We start from the raw sequence: 13,494 nt of genomic DNA, 5'->3' as shown, positions 1-13,494 counted from the left end.
ATAATAATATAATCATTGTCTTCTGGTTGGTGTCCACACCAGTACAAAACATGGGCCAACATGGTGATTAACCACAAGGTAACCAAGGGCATGGTCCAACCCCACAACCCTTCCATTCCACTTAGAACAGCAGGAAGACTATTCAAACCTTCCCTAAAACACCCTGGTCAATACTCCACACTCCAGTCATAACTGCTGACTCCTGTGGAGATTCAACATTTCAGACTGCACCTTGCATCTGTTTGTGCCACCTGTTTTCATGCTATTTACCAATATTTTTGTTAGAGAACAAATGTTGAGAAACAAAGACACAAACAAAATGTAAATATCATGCATCTCTAGTGCCAGGGGCCTCTACACCTACACCTTGTAGCTATAGATAATTTGGGGAAAGAATCAATCTTCCTAAGCATTGCTACAAACAAAGGATGTGGTTGGTTCTGATATCAACACCATGTCCCCCCAGAGTACTCAACCCCAGTACAAATACGACCTGTTCAGATTTACTCCACTACAAGTAAAAGTAGCTCAATCAAAATGTTATTTAAGTAAGAGTAAAAAAAGTACTTTTAAATGTACTTAAGTATTCAAGATTAAAAGTCTTAAGTTTGAACACCGAGCGAGAGAATTAGGCCCTGCTGCCACTGGTGAGCGGAGGGGGAATAAGCCACAGACACAGCTAGTGAGAGCAGAAGTGGGGAAGAAACAAAATCACACTTGTGTGAAGTAGGGGCGCCCTGTGTGGCTTTCACATGATGTCACAGTGATAATGCTGATTTTCGGGAGGCCTGTATTTTGGGGAGTTTCCCTTGAATAAGACAAATATTAGCATGAGCCCTGATTGGATCTCACCGATCTTAAGTCAACCCCGGCCCCTCCCCCCTCCTCCCCTAGTGCAGCGCTACGTCACATAATTTGGACGCCCACCCGGAAGGGTTGACTCCCACTTCTAGCCCAGAGCGGCCAATGCGTTCCTCCAGGCTTTCATTTTTTGCGCAGACGAAAATGAAAGCCTGGTACCGAGGCTAGACAAACATTAACACAATCTATGCCAGATTTGAGAAATCTTGTATAGAGTTTAAACCCGGCTGTGTCAAGATGAGAATTCTCGTCTTTTGTTGATTTCTATGAAAAAATTAATACTATTATATTTACCGTATTTTAGCTTCTCGTTGCTAGGAAACGCTTTGCTTCCGCGTTGTGACTTCATCGAAATCCAAGAACTCTGTACACGCACGCAATCTGAGCGGCATGACAGGATTGTGAATAAATAATCCTGGCGTGCATGTCCTGTACGTATCTGTTTTGCCTCTGAAGTTTTCTCGTTCCTCGTTCTATTGGCATTTTATCCTTGGCGTTTCCGTGAGAAGCATAACATGTAATTATTACGTCTAATAAATCATATCAAATCAAGTGTAGCTTTTAGGTGTAGGGTGTGTGACAATATTGATCGATATAGCAGATCAAAACGCTTCCAATATGGTGATTGTGGACCCCCAAGGGTTTGTTGGAGTGTTATTTTAGTGATTTATTATTATTTATTGGAAACTCTTTCTCTCAACGGTGAAAACCTTTTTAGTAGGGTTGTCCCGATCGGATCGGATGATCGGAAATCGGGGACAGTATCAATATTATAACAATATCATGATATCAGACTGGAAATTGTCTGTGATTTGGGAAATTGTACTATTGAGATATGGCATAATCGTGTTCTATAAAATGTAAATATCAGATCAGGAAATATCGGTATCTGCAGATGCTCAAAATCAAATGATCGGAATCGGATCAGGAGCAAAAAAATGGGATCGGGACATCCCTACTCTAGTCTACTTGACAGTCCACAGAGCCCCAAAGTGAACCCGGACATTTTGAGTAATGTTGAGTATGGGTCCCCAGCATTTAGAAATTGCCGGATGCTAACTTGCATATGTTGTTTTTCATAATTAGCATAATAAGTTGGGGGACCACTGACAAGTGACAACCTATATAAGGCAACATTTTTAAAATTCCATTATGCATTAAGTGGCATGTGGCATGTCAAACTAGGGGGTTTTCGATAGTCATGGACGAACTGCAAGGGCTCCTGCGACCTGTGCAAATTGGCCTTTCTCGGCATGTGTGACGTCAGACCAGAGCCCTCATCAGACCATATAAGATGTTGAAGATACATTTTAAATATTTACTTCCTGAAACACAAGATACATGTATTCAAATGAAACCAGCTGAGAGAGAATTAATTAGCTGATCTCGAATATACGACAACCTTGAAAGGTTAATCTCCAACATAAAGTAGTTAAGATGAGCGAATATATATTTAAAGTGATCCTGATTGGCGACATAGCAGTCGGAAAGACTTGTCTCCTTCTCCGGTTTGTAGATGACACGTTTTCAAACAAAAAGTGTACCATAGGTCTGGAGTTCAAGAGCAGAACTGTATTAGTAGGTGATGAGAACGTCATACTTCAGATATATGATAGTGAGGGAAACATCAATACAATCAAATCTAGTTTATATGGAGAAGTTCATGGCATTATTCTAGTTTATGATGTAACGGAGGAGGATACCTTTGACAATTTGAAACAGTGGCTTGAGGAGATCAAAAAGTATGCCAGTGAGAATGTCAACAAGCTGTTAGTAGGCAACAAGTCAGACCTTATAAGAGAGAAATTTGTGGATTATGGTACAGCTACGGAATTAGCTGACGAATTAAGAATGACTTGTTTTGAGGCCAGTGCCAAAAACGGAACCAATGTGGAGGAAGCCTTCATGACCCTGGCGACTGAGATCAAGAAGAGAATAGAATTAGAAGGGCCCGCAGCCATGGCCCTTGCAAAAGGGGGCGGGCGTAAAGACAAGGCAAAGGAAAATGAGGAAGGAGGAGGAGTACTGCCCAGCTGCCCGATATCCTAACCAAATTCACTTATTGGGTCCCCTTTCTTCTAATTTGCTAAATGTAGTTAGGAAAGGTGTCTTCGACACTTCTATTACAATATGTAGTTGCACTTTGTCCTCTTCTTTTTTCCCCTCTACATCAAATCTCTGTATACAAGTTCCCCAGTGTTCCCCCCAGAAAAGGGACACCAGCATTCATATGCTTAAATAATACACCAGTTTGTAGTGTTGTGGGAAGGGAAGTTTTTATCAGCTTAGAACAATAGCCAAATTATAGTTATCCATGCATGCTTGTATCATCTCTCATCTCATCTCTCAACTTGAACTACTTTCCAGCACTCAATGACATTTATTGGGAATATGTATTGTGTATTAGCGATATATGATTTGTGTTTTATACTTTAGTCTTGCTTTATTGGTTCATGATTTATTATTATCATATAAATACTAAGTACTGTTAATATTGCTGCTATATGTCTCCTATATACCTTGCATGCTGATGTGGATACTGCTGAAGGCTCCATATATCTTTTTTATTTTTTTTAATGTTTCTGTTATGATGTATGATGTAGGGTGAATTATTTTGGCCACAGCATTAAACGGTGGGCCGTATGAAAAGGTATTAAATACACCTGTCCAAAATGTAATTTGAATGGCCCTTTTATCCATAACAAAACATTACTTTGTAATTGGCTGACGATATTAGTGTGAGGGGCCTATGTAAGCGACTGCGGCAACCACACTTTGCAATGTTAAAAAATTGCGACCTTTCTATTATTATTATTATTTCCTAGATTTGATTTAGATTTGTTGTATGTTCAATTATGCTCATACTACTCATACACATTTTATCCATACATCATGCAAATCGGCATACACTATCTCTATAGTCATCTGATCAACACGGACCTGTCTGCTTCCCCATATTCCATCCCTATTGGTTAAGATTTCCTTCTAAAGTTTGCAGGACTGGTCCGTTTTGAACAAAATGGGTCAAATCATGAACACAGTGTGGAATTTCCGCGAAATTATGGACACACGTTCCCACTAGGCAGAAGAAATAACACTTAAAAGATTCTGCCGCATATCAGCCTCATATGACATAACCAATCCCTACCTCTCTCTATCCTCCTTCACTCTCTCCCCCTTCTCTTTCCCCTTCTGTCCCTGTGGCACACCCGTTATGCGATGCTCAGCCAATCACAGTGCAGAACTAGAAATACACTGTTGAGCTGCCAACTTGCTCCTTGCACAGAAGTAGGCCATGCATGGCCTACTTGTGTGCAAGCAGAGCGTGCAAGTACTGCTACTAACTGATGTCTAATACGACTGCTGTTCTAAATCCTTTAGACCTGTTATTGACAGTATACCAACCATAAGCGTACATTAGTTACGTCATCAAGAATGGTGGTCCCTTATTGGCCGGTGGACAACACCGAATATATACTTACCCATTGGCCAGTGGACAACACCGACATACCCAGCCGATCGCAGTAGTTGTGGGCTCTGCTTGCGCGAGTAATGACACACCTTCCAGCCATATAGACAAAAGGTATCCTTCCTCCAAGTAGTACTGCTTGTCAAAATGTGAATTGCAGATTTGAAAAGAAAATAATCCAAGGCACTCCATCTTTAGGTGAAAAATGTAATAGTTTATTTGATGATGAGCAAGGCAAATAAATAACAGGACCTACGCGTTTCGACCAAAAGGTCTTTGTCAGGGTCTATCTGCCAGCTTGACTGATTAGTCACCCTTAAATACTACCAGATGGTAGTACACCTTCCAGCCAGTCACAGTACGCAATATCTGAGGACGCATTCTGTCCACACAGAAGAAGTGTAAAAAGGTTAGAAAATATAATACATAAATAAGGTATTTTTCTTTTAAAGATATATATATTTTTTAAATAATATATTTTTTTTCTTTTGCCTTTATTGATAGGGTACAGTAATTTTTGGACAGGGGAAGAGAGACAGGGGGAAGACATAAGGGCTCGAACCCGCGACCACCGGCCCAGGTGCCCGGACCTCTCAGCCGTGGCCCAGTTGTTAGTGGTTGTTAGTATTAGAAATTCTGAACATCAGGTGGCCCGATAAAATATCAAAGCCTGTTGGAGAAAACCAACCAAAACTCCATCAACCAGGATGTGAAGAAGAGAAAGTGGGGGTGGATTAGACATACCCTCCGAAAACCTACTGACAACATCACTAGGCAAGCACTGGACTGGAACCCACAGGGCAAAAGAAAAGTGGGAAGGCCAAAACAGACCTGGAGAAGATCAGTGGAGAGTGAGGCAAAGACGACTGGATTATCGTGGGCCCAGCTGAAGATAACGGCTCAAAACAGAGTCCGATGGCGGGGTGTGATTGCGGCCCTATGCTCCACCTAGGAGCCTACAGGTAAGTAAAGTAAGTATTAGAAATGTTTTGGCTGGCAAGTTGAATTGAAATTCAATGGATCTAATACCATTTAAGAGAGACTGTGTGCAGATAGTTGTCCAGGCATGTGTCATGAGCAAAAAAGGAGCCTGTGAAAATTGGCACTGTTGGCTTGGCAACAGTTTGTGTGACATCAAACAAATGACATCAAACCAGAGCTCTGGTCAGCCAATATAAGGTGTGGAAGATGAGAGAGGAAGTGAAAGATATTTGGACTTTACTTTCTGCTTCCATCTCTGAGACCCTTTGTTGCTCTTTGGTAATATCGCTGTACCTTTTGGTTACGCAACACACTTAAAGGTAATCCACAATAAAAATATATATCTGTATAAATATTATTTCCGTTTATCTTGTGTAGTCAATGATGAATCCCGAATATGACTATATATTCAAAATGCTCTTGATTGGTGATTCCGGTGTTGGAAAGTCTTGTCTCCTCCTCCGGTTTGCAGAAGAGGTGTATACAGAGAACTATGTCAGCACCATCGGTGTGGACTTCAAAGTAAAACAAATAGAGTTAGACGGAAAGACCGTCAAACTTCAGATATGGGATACGGCCGGTCAGGAACGGTTCAAGACGATCACGTCTAGTTACTACAGAGGAGCTCATGGCATCATTGTAGTTTATGATGTCACAGATCAGGAGTCGTTCAACAATGTGAATCAGTGGCTACAGGAGATCGACCGCTACTCCAGTGACAATGTTAACAAGATGTTGGTGGGCAACAAATGTGACCTTGCAACAAAGAGGGCTGTGGATTATACAACGGCTAAGGAATTTGCAGACAAATTGGGGATTCCTTTTGTGGAGACCAGCACAAAACACGGCATTAATGTAGAGCAAGCCATAATGACCATGGCGGCTGAGATCAAGAAGAAATTGGGGTCCAAGGCCACCGCATCAGAGAAGTCCAACATCAAGATTCAGAGCAAGCCTATCAAAACTTCCAACGGTAGCTGTTGTTGAGCCTTCCCCCACGTCCAACCTACCGTCCCTCCCTCGACTGATCTCAAATGTTACCATGTTCCACAAGCAACAGAGAAAGTTGGAAAGGAAAGGAGGAGAGAGAGTTTGGTAATGGAATCCCAAAGGGTTTGGTAGATGAGTCACTTTTGTGAACATGTTGACTTTTTCATTTTTATTTTGCTTGTGGATAACAGCCTTAAATTAGGACTCAGAACTGTAAGAAGCTGTCTGAGCTGCTACCACAGGTCCCTCATCTCATAATCTCACACGTGAAGGGAACTGTATACATGACAGCCGATCCATGAGTACGGCCTGTTGGCGTCCAGTAAGTAGCCCTGGCGAGGTTACTGAAGATGAGGAGGAAGACAAGATCGAGACCGAACCTCCGCCCCGCCCTGGGCATCGATGACGATGACGTGCCAACAGAGGCGAAATACATTTACTATATGACGCCACAGTAAAAAGTAAAAAGTGATGTCATCATACATGATCTTCAAGATAAAAAGGTGCCGCTTTCACACAATTGTGATTTTTTGTTCCAAATACAAATAATCTGGAGACATTGACATCTCTGTAGCAGAAACTCTGCTGAGAGGACTTCATTTCTCTGCTTGTTCCCAGGGATGTATTTGGGGGCAGGAGGCACAGGGGACTTGTCCTCCAACCCAAACACGTCCTTGGATACAGCAGCGACATTATTATAATATGCACACGATAATAATAAAATCACACTTTTATTCATGACGTCTGATGATGTCAGCAACATGATGTTCAATCTTCTGTGCTCAAAAGGACAGACAGACCTACAGTACACACAAAGCTGTGCATTGGGGCAGCTGCACCGCTCAAAAATACATAATATTGCAGTAGACTCTGCATCTATCATCATACATCGTCACATTCCAGGCAATCACTTTTGGCGTCCTCCTTTTTAATCCCTCAGCCAATCAAATCATGGCAATGGGGTACACACACGCACACACGCACAAAGCTGGGCATAGGAGTGGCTATAGCGCCCTTCAAAAAATATATATATTGAAAACGAGATACTGTAGCAGCAACAGCTGTGTGCAGTATAATAGAATAAATTGTAATATAACATTAGGCATGTAATTAAAGGCTTCACGTATTCCTTTCCTATGTACATCTGTGCAAGTGTCAAAGTGTCAAAGACAAAACTGGTATACAGTACACTAATTTGTGCATGTAAATACACATGATATTAGTATTTACAGATTAGTGGAAGGAATACACTGATCACAATGCAGTGATAGCTCAATTTGTTGATATAGCACACTGGTTCCCAAACAACGGCCCATTTGTTGCTGTGAGCGTTGCAAGCTGGTAGATCTGCTATTTTCATTTGTTTGGGTCACAGGCGAATATCTAAATTAAAAAAATTGGGAACCACTGATATAGCCCATACATGTAAGAGCAGGCGTGCTGGTGCTGTTGCCCCCTCCAGTTGAGAATGAAAGTGCAACTCAACAGGTGGTCCGTGGACCACTGGTGGTCCGTGAAGGTATTGAATGTGGTCCCTGACCATGCATTTAGTAATGTAGCAAAGTGAAGATTTGTATTTTAATTTATTGTATTGCCCACAAGTTGAGAAACAATGCAGTAAATGATCTGGTGACAAATGATGTCGATGTTGTCAGTTACTGGGAAGTCTGATGTCAAGAACTTCCACAGAAAAGTGAGTTAGAATCTCAAGGGAAACCATACCGGATTGCCTGGTTGAGTCACCATTATAAGGAAATGTGACCATAATGAATTGCACGTCGACTGCTCCCTCATACATACAGTAAGTTACAATGAACAGCAACATGATTTTAATTAATTTCCCCCCCCACACCCTCCCAACACAACAGTGGTCCCCAGGTTGATTCTCAGTCAGGGTGGTGGTCCCTGGTTCATAATCAGTTGAAAACCCCTGCCATAGGGTAATACACAGGTGGTCCCCAGACCATTATTTATTTTCATTTGTTTGTCAAAATACATTTACAATGATAATACCGGTAATACCGAAGAGGGGCGCTCAGAGCACTACAAAAAGGTTTAAAAAAAGATCAGAGGGCGGGTGTAAAAGCAGGGTATACTACTCCGAGTCTTCATCAGGGCATGTGTGAATGCATGCCCTGATGAAGACTGGGAGTAGTCCAAACATGTGGCTTTTTAATAAAGTACCCTGACTTTTACACCTGCCCTCACCTGTATACCTTTTTGTAGTGTTCGAATCGCCCCTCTTCTTTCATGTTCTATAGTCCTGCTGATCCTCGAAGCACCAACCGTATCTTTTTAACTCCTGTACTTCTACTGAGCACCTGGTTGATCTCTTTCTTCGATAAAAATAGCCAGTTAGGTAGAGATGAGGAGTTTCAGCACCCTGCAGAGGGTCTCTGACTGAGTCTCAGGGACAAGACTCAGACTCTTAAATGAGACTTTAAATCTATATACATATGTTTTTATAAATAATAACTAAAAATAAAGATTAGGCAGCCATCCGGGTGGATGTAACTACTGTTGTGGTCGTCTTTGTCATATTCACATTTCGCAACTTTTGTTCATCCAAGTGATTGAAAAAAAATGTCTTTCTGCATTGTCTATATTTCGTGCTGTGTGTGTAGCTGTGAAGCGTACAGCAGGTGGGTTTATGTTGCACAATAAATAAATAAAAACAGATAGATAAATAGATTGTGGAGAAAGTACAGTAAGGAATGAGGACATGGGAATTGACTGAAAAGTCAAACAGAGACAGGCAGTGTTACAGAATGTCTCAGAACCCCCTGTGATGAGAGACCTTTTCAGACCAATATTGTGTTTGCGTTTGGAATTGAATTAATTTGTATTAAACATACAGTATATGCGTAACAATTGAATTGTACCACTGCCCCTTGCCAAACAGGTATGTGAAGCAATCTTTCTATCATGATAATTGCATTACATTACTGGTGAGGAGTAGTGACCCATTGCTGACTGTGGGAGAGTTGATTCCATTTCGGAAGATTCTCTGGACCAGGTTCACTCACATCTGTATGGCTAAGGGACATTTATAACACAGTGGTCACTGGGAAGAGAAAGATAATTGGGGTAGAGTTGTTGCCTTTGGTGTGGTAACAGTGGTATGTTGTAGGCAGCAACACAAGGCTAGACTTACTTAAAAGGGGTTCCACAACAGGAGCCCATCAGCCCGTCATGGTTGACTTGATAGCATTGATTTCCTCATGGTTGTTGGTGGTGGCGGTGCCATGTCATTATTCCGACCTCCCATAATTCCGAACTAACACTATCCCTAACGTAACCATAACCTCACAGGAAGCCACAGGTGATTTGTAACCTGCAGCACAGGTCGCTTGAGGCAGCTCAAGCGACTGATCCGAGCATTCAGTAACCAAGATCTAAAGCTTTGTAAAAAGAGCAAAGCTCAAACAAATGACATAATGACTGAACACGGCATGCATCAATGGCGATGGCCTGTTTGTGCATGGTGGGGAGCCATTGTGTGTGCTTATCGGTTTATTTTCCTAAGAGTAAATGGTAACGACCTCACGACCACCACCGCGAACCAAGAGAACCTGGTTGAGGCCCTCTAACAGAACCTCCAGGAACTCCATGTAGTTTGCGTCACCTTCTCTGTCATTTGGCGGCCCGGGCATGTTAAGCAGGACCAGATGAGCTCCCTTGGACTTACTGACAACCAGCTCATTCAGCTTCACAGCTGAGTGCATCCAGCTAACATTTTTCTGGTTCGGTGTCTGGCTGAGGTCAGACACATCGACGTTGCCATTACGCTTGTGGCTCTTCTCCTTTACGTGAACCTGCTCAGGAGTGGTCGTGCCCTTGTTGGGCACGGCGTGAGACCCCGTGTTTCTGTCATGGATCAGCTGGGCGTCTCTCTCCTGCTCCATCTTCGAGAGAGCCAAATTATTGAGCATCTGAGACCTTTGCTCCATCACGAGTGTCTTATCATATGTGAAGGCTGAGATGTCACTGTCTGGCATTTCCACCACCTCCACTTGTGTGTCCAGTCGGAGTTGGTAGAGGAACATCTGTAGGTCCTTCTTCATTTTGATGGAGTTGTCATGCACCTGAGCCACAGTGAAGACACGTATCTTGCATTTCCTCCATACCTTGTGCTGTCGGAGCAGGAAGGGAATCAGAATCATCATCCCTCCATCATGAACCACCCACCACACATCAATGGTACCTTCCCCCATACGGTCCTGATTGGTAGGGAAACTGTCCACGTTCTTGGCTACAAGCAAGGCATGTTCGGCTGCTGTGGTCTCACGGACCGTTTCTATGAAGTGCTTCCAGGACTGGACTGAATTAGACTGCTTCCAGGTGGCAGGCCAGGCCATCAAGATTGAGTTGGGTTTCATCCCTCCCAGCCCAGATAACTGGATGAGGTGAGAAAAGCCTTCTCGTAAGTTGGAAGACACAACAACATGGCAGAAACCCTTGGTACATTCTGCTGTCATGGAAGACCTGATGTTCTGCTCAGCTTTCTTGGCCTCAGAGTACTTCTTGAGATAAGTTCCTTTCAGGACATTCCCCACTATAATCAAGCCTTTCCCTGCCTTCAACTGAGTGGTAAAGGACAGCAAGCGAGGATGTTTTACAACCAGATCTTTATCCACATTAAGTAGAACCAACAATTGAGGCCGCCAGTTTTTGGCATGTGGTGGTGACTCCTCAAGGTTTCTAAGAGCATAGCGTGCAGCATTAAGAGACATACCCCTGATCCCATCTCCCCACTCCGTCTCTGCCCCTCTGTATTCAATGTACTTGTAGATGAAGCTAGCGACGACCATGGCTATGATAGCGTAGACCCAAGAGGAAATGAACATGATTGCAAGACACAAACTCATACCAAGGAAGGACAAGGCCCAGTGGTAGTATTTGAAGCGTGGTCTCCAGTTGGGTGTGCGGAGCAGTGTCTGAATAGCACAGGCCAGGTTGACAAACATGTAACACATCAAGAAGAACATGGAGGTGATGGGAGCCACAACGTCCAGGGAGGCGATGAGGATGCCAATCTCACAGATTCCTGCAGTCAACAGCAGTGCCCAGGTGGGCTCTCCATTAGCTTTACCATGGCCAAATACTTGTAGGAATGGTATTATTCCATCTCGAGCAATGGCCTGCAGCAGACGTGGGGCTCCGGTCAAACTTTGAAGCGCTGCCCCACAGCAGGAGAAAAAGGAGCCAATCACAATTACCCACGGTGAGGGCCAGGACAGTGTGCCAATCACAAGGTTCCCTTTCACAGACTCACCAAACTTGTCTCGGAGAACAACACCCTCAATACAGGTACCAAACAGTACAACTGTGCTGACGTAGATAAAGGAGGTAGTGGCGATAGCCAGGATGGTTCCGGTGGGGATGGACTTCTGGGCGTCTCGTAGATCCCCTGACCGGTTGGAACCAGCCATGATACCTGTGACGGAGGGGAAGTAGATACCGACCAGCAGGGTGAAGTAAGTGGCGATATCGTTTAACACGTATGGCTTATAGATGTCCTTGGAGTTATCGGCTACCGAGGTAGACTCCAGGCGCCTGTTTTTTATCAGCATGCCCAGTGGACCATAGTTTGGCCACATGTTATCTGAGATGACCCCACTGGTCAGCCCGGGGATCCCCTGCAGCGTGGTCACTTTGTTGACACGGAAGTACTCGTCACAAGTGGCGTTGAGCTCCGGCCCTGAGCAGAACAGATTCCACAGCTTTGTGGTGACCGTCACATTGTTGATGATCTCTGTCTTCAGACACTTGTCGAAGTTATGGTTCTGCAACGTGCGATTCCCCAACAGGCAAACAGGGAATTCTGGAGGCTCAAAGGCGGACTTGATGACACCGGCATAGATAGCTAAGATGGATAGGATGACACAGGTGAGGAAGACCAAGGCCAGTTTGTTTACATACTTCATGCCGACAAATACAACCAGAACCGTGAATAGCAAAAAACAGGTGCCATAAACACGCATGTTATTCAACATGGCATCCACCTCGTCCTCCATACTCTCAGCCACAAAGATGGCCGCCTTAGGCTCAATATAGATCAGCAAAACTTCTATAATGCCCAATATGTACATAGCGCCAGCGAAGGTTGTTCCCAGGTAGAAAAGGAGGCCCACAGCTCCACCAAACTCTGGACCCAGAGATCTGGAGATCATATAGTAGGAACCTCCAGCCGGTACCATGCCATTAGTAGCAACGGCACTCATGGATATTGCAGTCAAGAAAGTACAGAGGCAACACAGGCACACTATGGCCAGAGACTCGACAATGCCTGCTGTGCCGACAATCCAGGGGAGACGCAAGAAGAGGATAACCCCCAGGATGTTCTGAAGGCAAGGCAGGTAGACACCCATGAAGGTGCCCATTTCAGGTTTCTTGATAGTTTTCTTTTTGCTTCCCTCATTTTCATCAGCCTCCTCATGTTCCTGAGCCCCCTGTGTGAGATTGGTGTAGTTTGACCATTTAGTGAGAGATGAAACCATAGGTTTGCTGTCGATTTCTTCTTCAAAGAGGGCCATGTTCTTGACATCATAGTTATCATAGACATCATTTATGTTGTTTGTGTTGCATTCACCGATTGGCACAGCTACAAAGTTCTCGCTCATATCCCCTGTGTCTCCCTCTGTATCTTGGGCCCTTGTTGCACGCATTTCCAGGGTAAAAACAGGCACAGCAGTTAGGCACTTGGTGGTACGCAAACATGAAAACGTTCTTCTGCCTTCTCTCCACTCTCTGTTTTTTATTAAGAAATAATGATTCCAGTTACATAACACAGTGTTGTATGTATATAGGTTAACCATAGCTTTGGTCTGACAACACACACGCACCACATTGCCATGCATGCTTAACAATGCCGATTTGTGCATGCGCCCGTGTATTATGTCCTGAATTTGGCACTGTATGCTTGGACATTTCTCTCTAGCCTGGGAGCCAGGGCTCCTGGTTGTACAATTCCAGACCAGGTCAGAAATGTGTCGATGTCTGACCCTGAGCAAGACTCTTAACCCCAAATTGCTCCCTGAGCGCCGTAGAATCCAATGGCTGCAGTGCTCACTACTCCTATAGTTGCTAAAGGATGCATGGGTAAAAAACGCAGAGGACAAATTTCACCTTATGTGACAGAAACACCTCAAAGGAGTGGTGTTCAATTATTGCTGCTATATTTCAATAGAGTG

General features: G+C 43.7%; 3 protein-coding genes across 3 annotated transcripts; 2 read left to right on the top strand and 1 right to left on the bottom strand.

Annotated features, from left to right (window-relative positions):
* Positions 1-2,298: 2,298 nt before the first annotated feature.
* Positions 2,299-2,910, top strand: LOC308329727 (ras-related protein Rab-1A-like; the record flags this gene model as incomplete). The annotated part of the gene is made up of 1 exon (XM_080784225.1): positions 2,299-2,910. The coding sequence occupies one exon, from the start codon at positions 2,299-2,301 to the stop codon at positions 2,908-2,910; it is 612 nt and encodes a 203-aa protein (XP_080640351.1).
* A 2,785-nt stretch (positions 2,911-5,695) lies between these two features.
* LOC308329644 (ras-related protein ORAB-1-like) lies at positions 5,696-6,298 on the top strand (the record flags this gene model as incomplete). Its single annotated transcript, XM_080784098.1, has 1 exon — positions 5,696-6,298. One exon carries the CDS (start codon positions 5,696-5,698, stop codon positions 6,296-6,298), a length of 603 nt encoding a protein of 200 aa, XP_080640224.1.
* Positions 6,299-9,822: 3,524 nt separating this feature from the next.
* On the bottom strand, positions 9,823-12,924 carry LOC308329726 (solute carrier family 12 member 7-like; the record flags this gene model as incomplete). Its single annotated transcript, XM_080784224.1, has 1 exon — positions 9,823-12,924. The coding sequence occupies one exon, from the start codon at positions 12,922-12,924 to the stop codon at positions 9,823-9,825; it is 3,102 nt and encodes a 1,033-aa protein (XP_080640350.1).
* Between the last annotated feature and the right edge of the window lie 570 nt (positions 12,925-13,494).

Source organism: Protomyctophum bolini (genome assembly GCF_963924005.1).
Source record: "Protomyctophum bolini genome assembly, chromosome: 15".
Taxonomy (NCBI): Eukaryota; Metazoa; Chordata; class Actinopteri; order Myctophiformes; family Myctophidae; genus Protomyctophum; species Protomyctophum bolini.
Note: the sequence above shows the minus strand (reverse complement) of the source record. Positions and strands in the feature narration are given on the sequence as shown.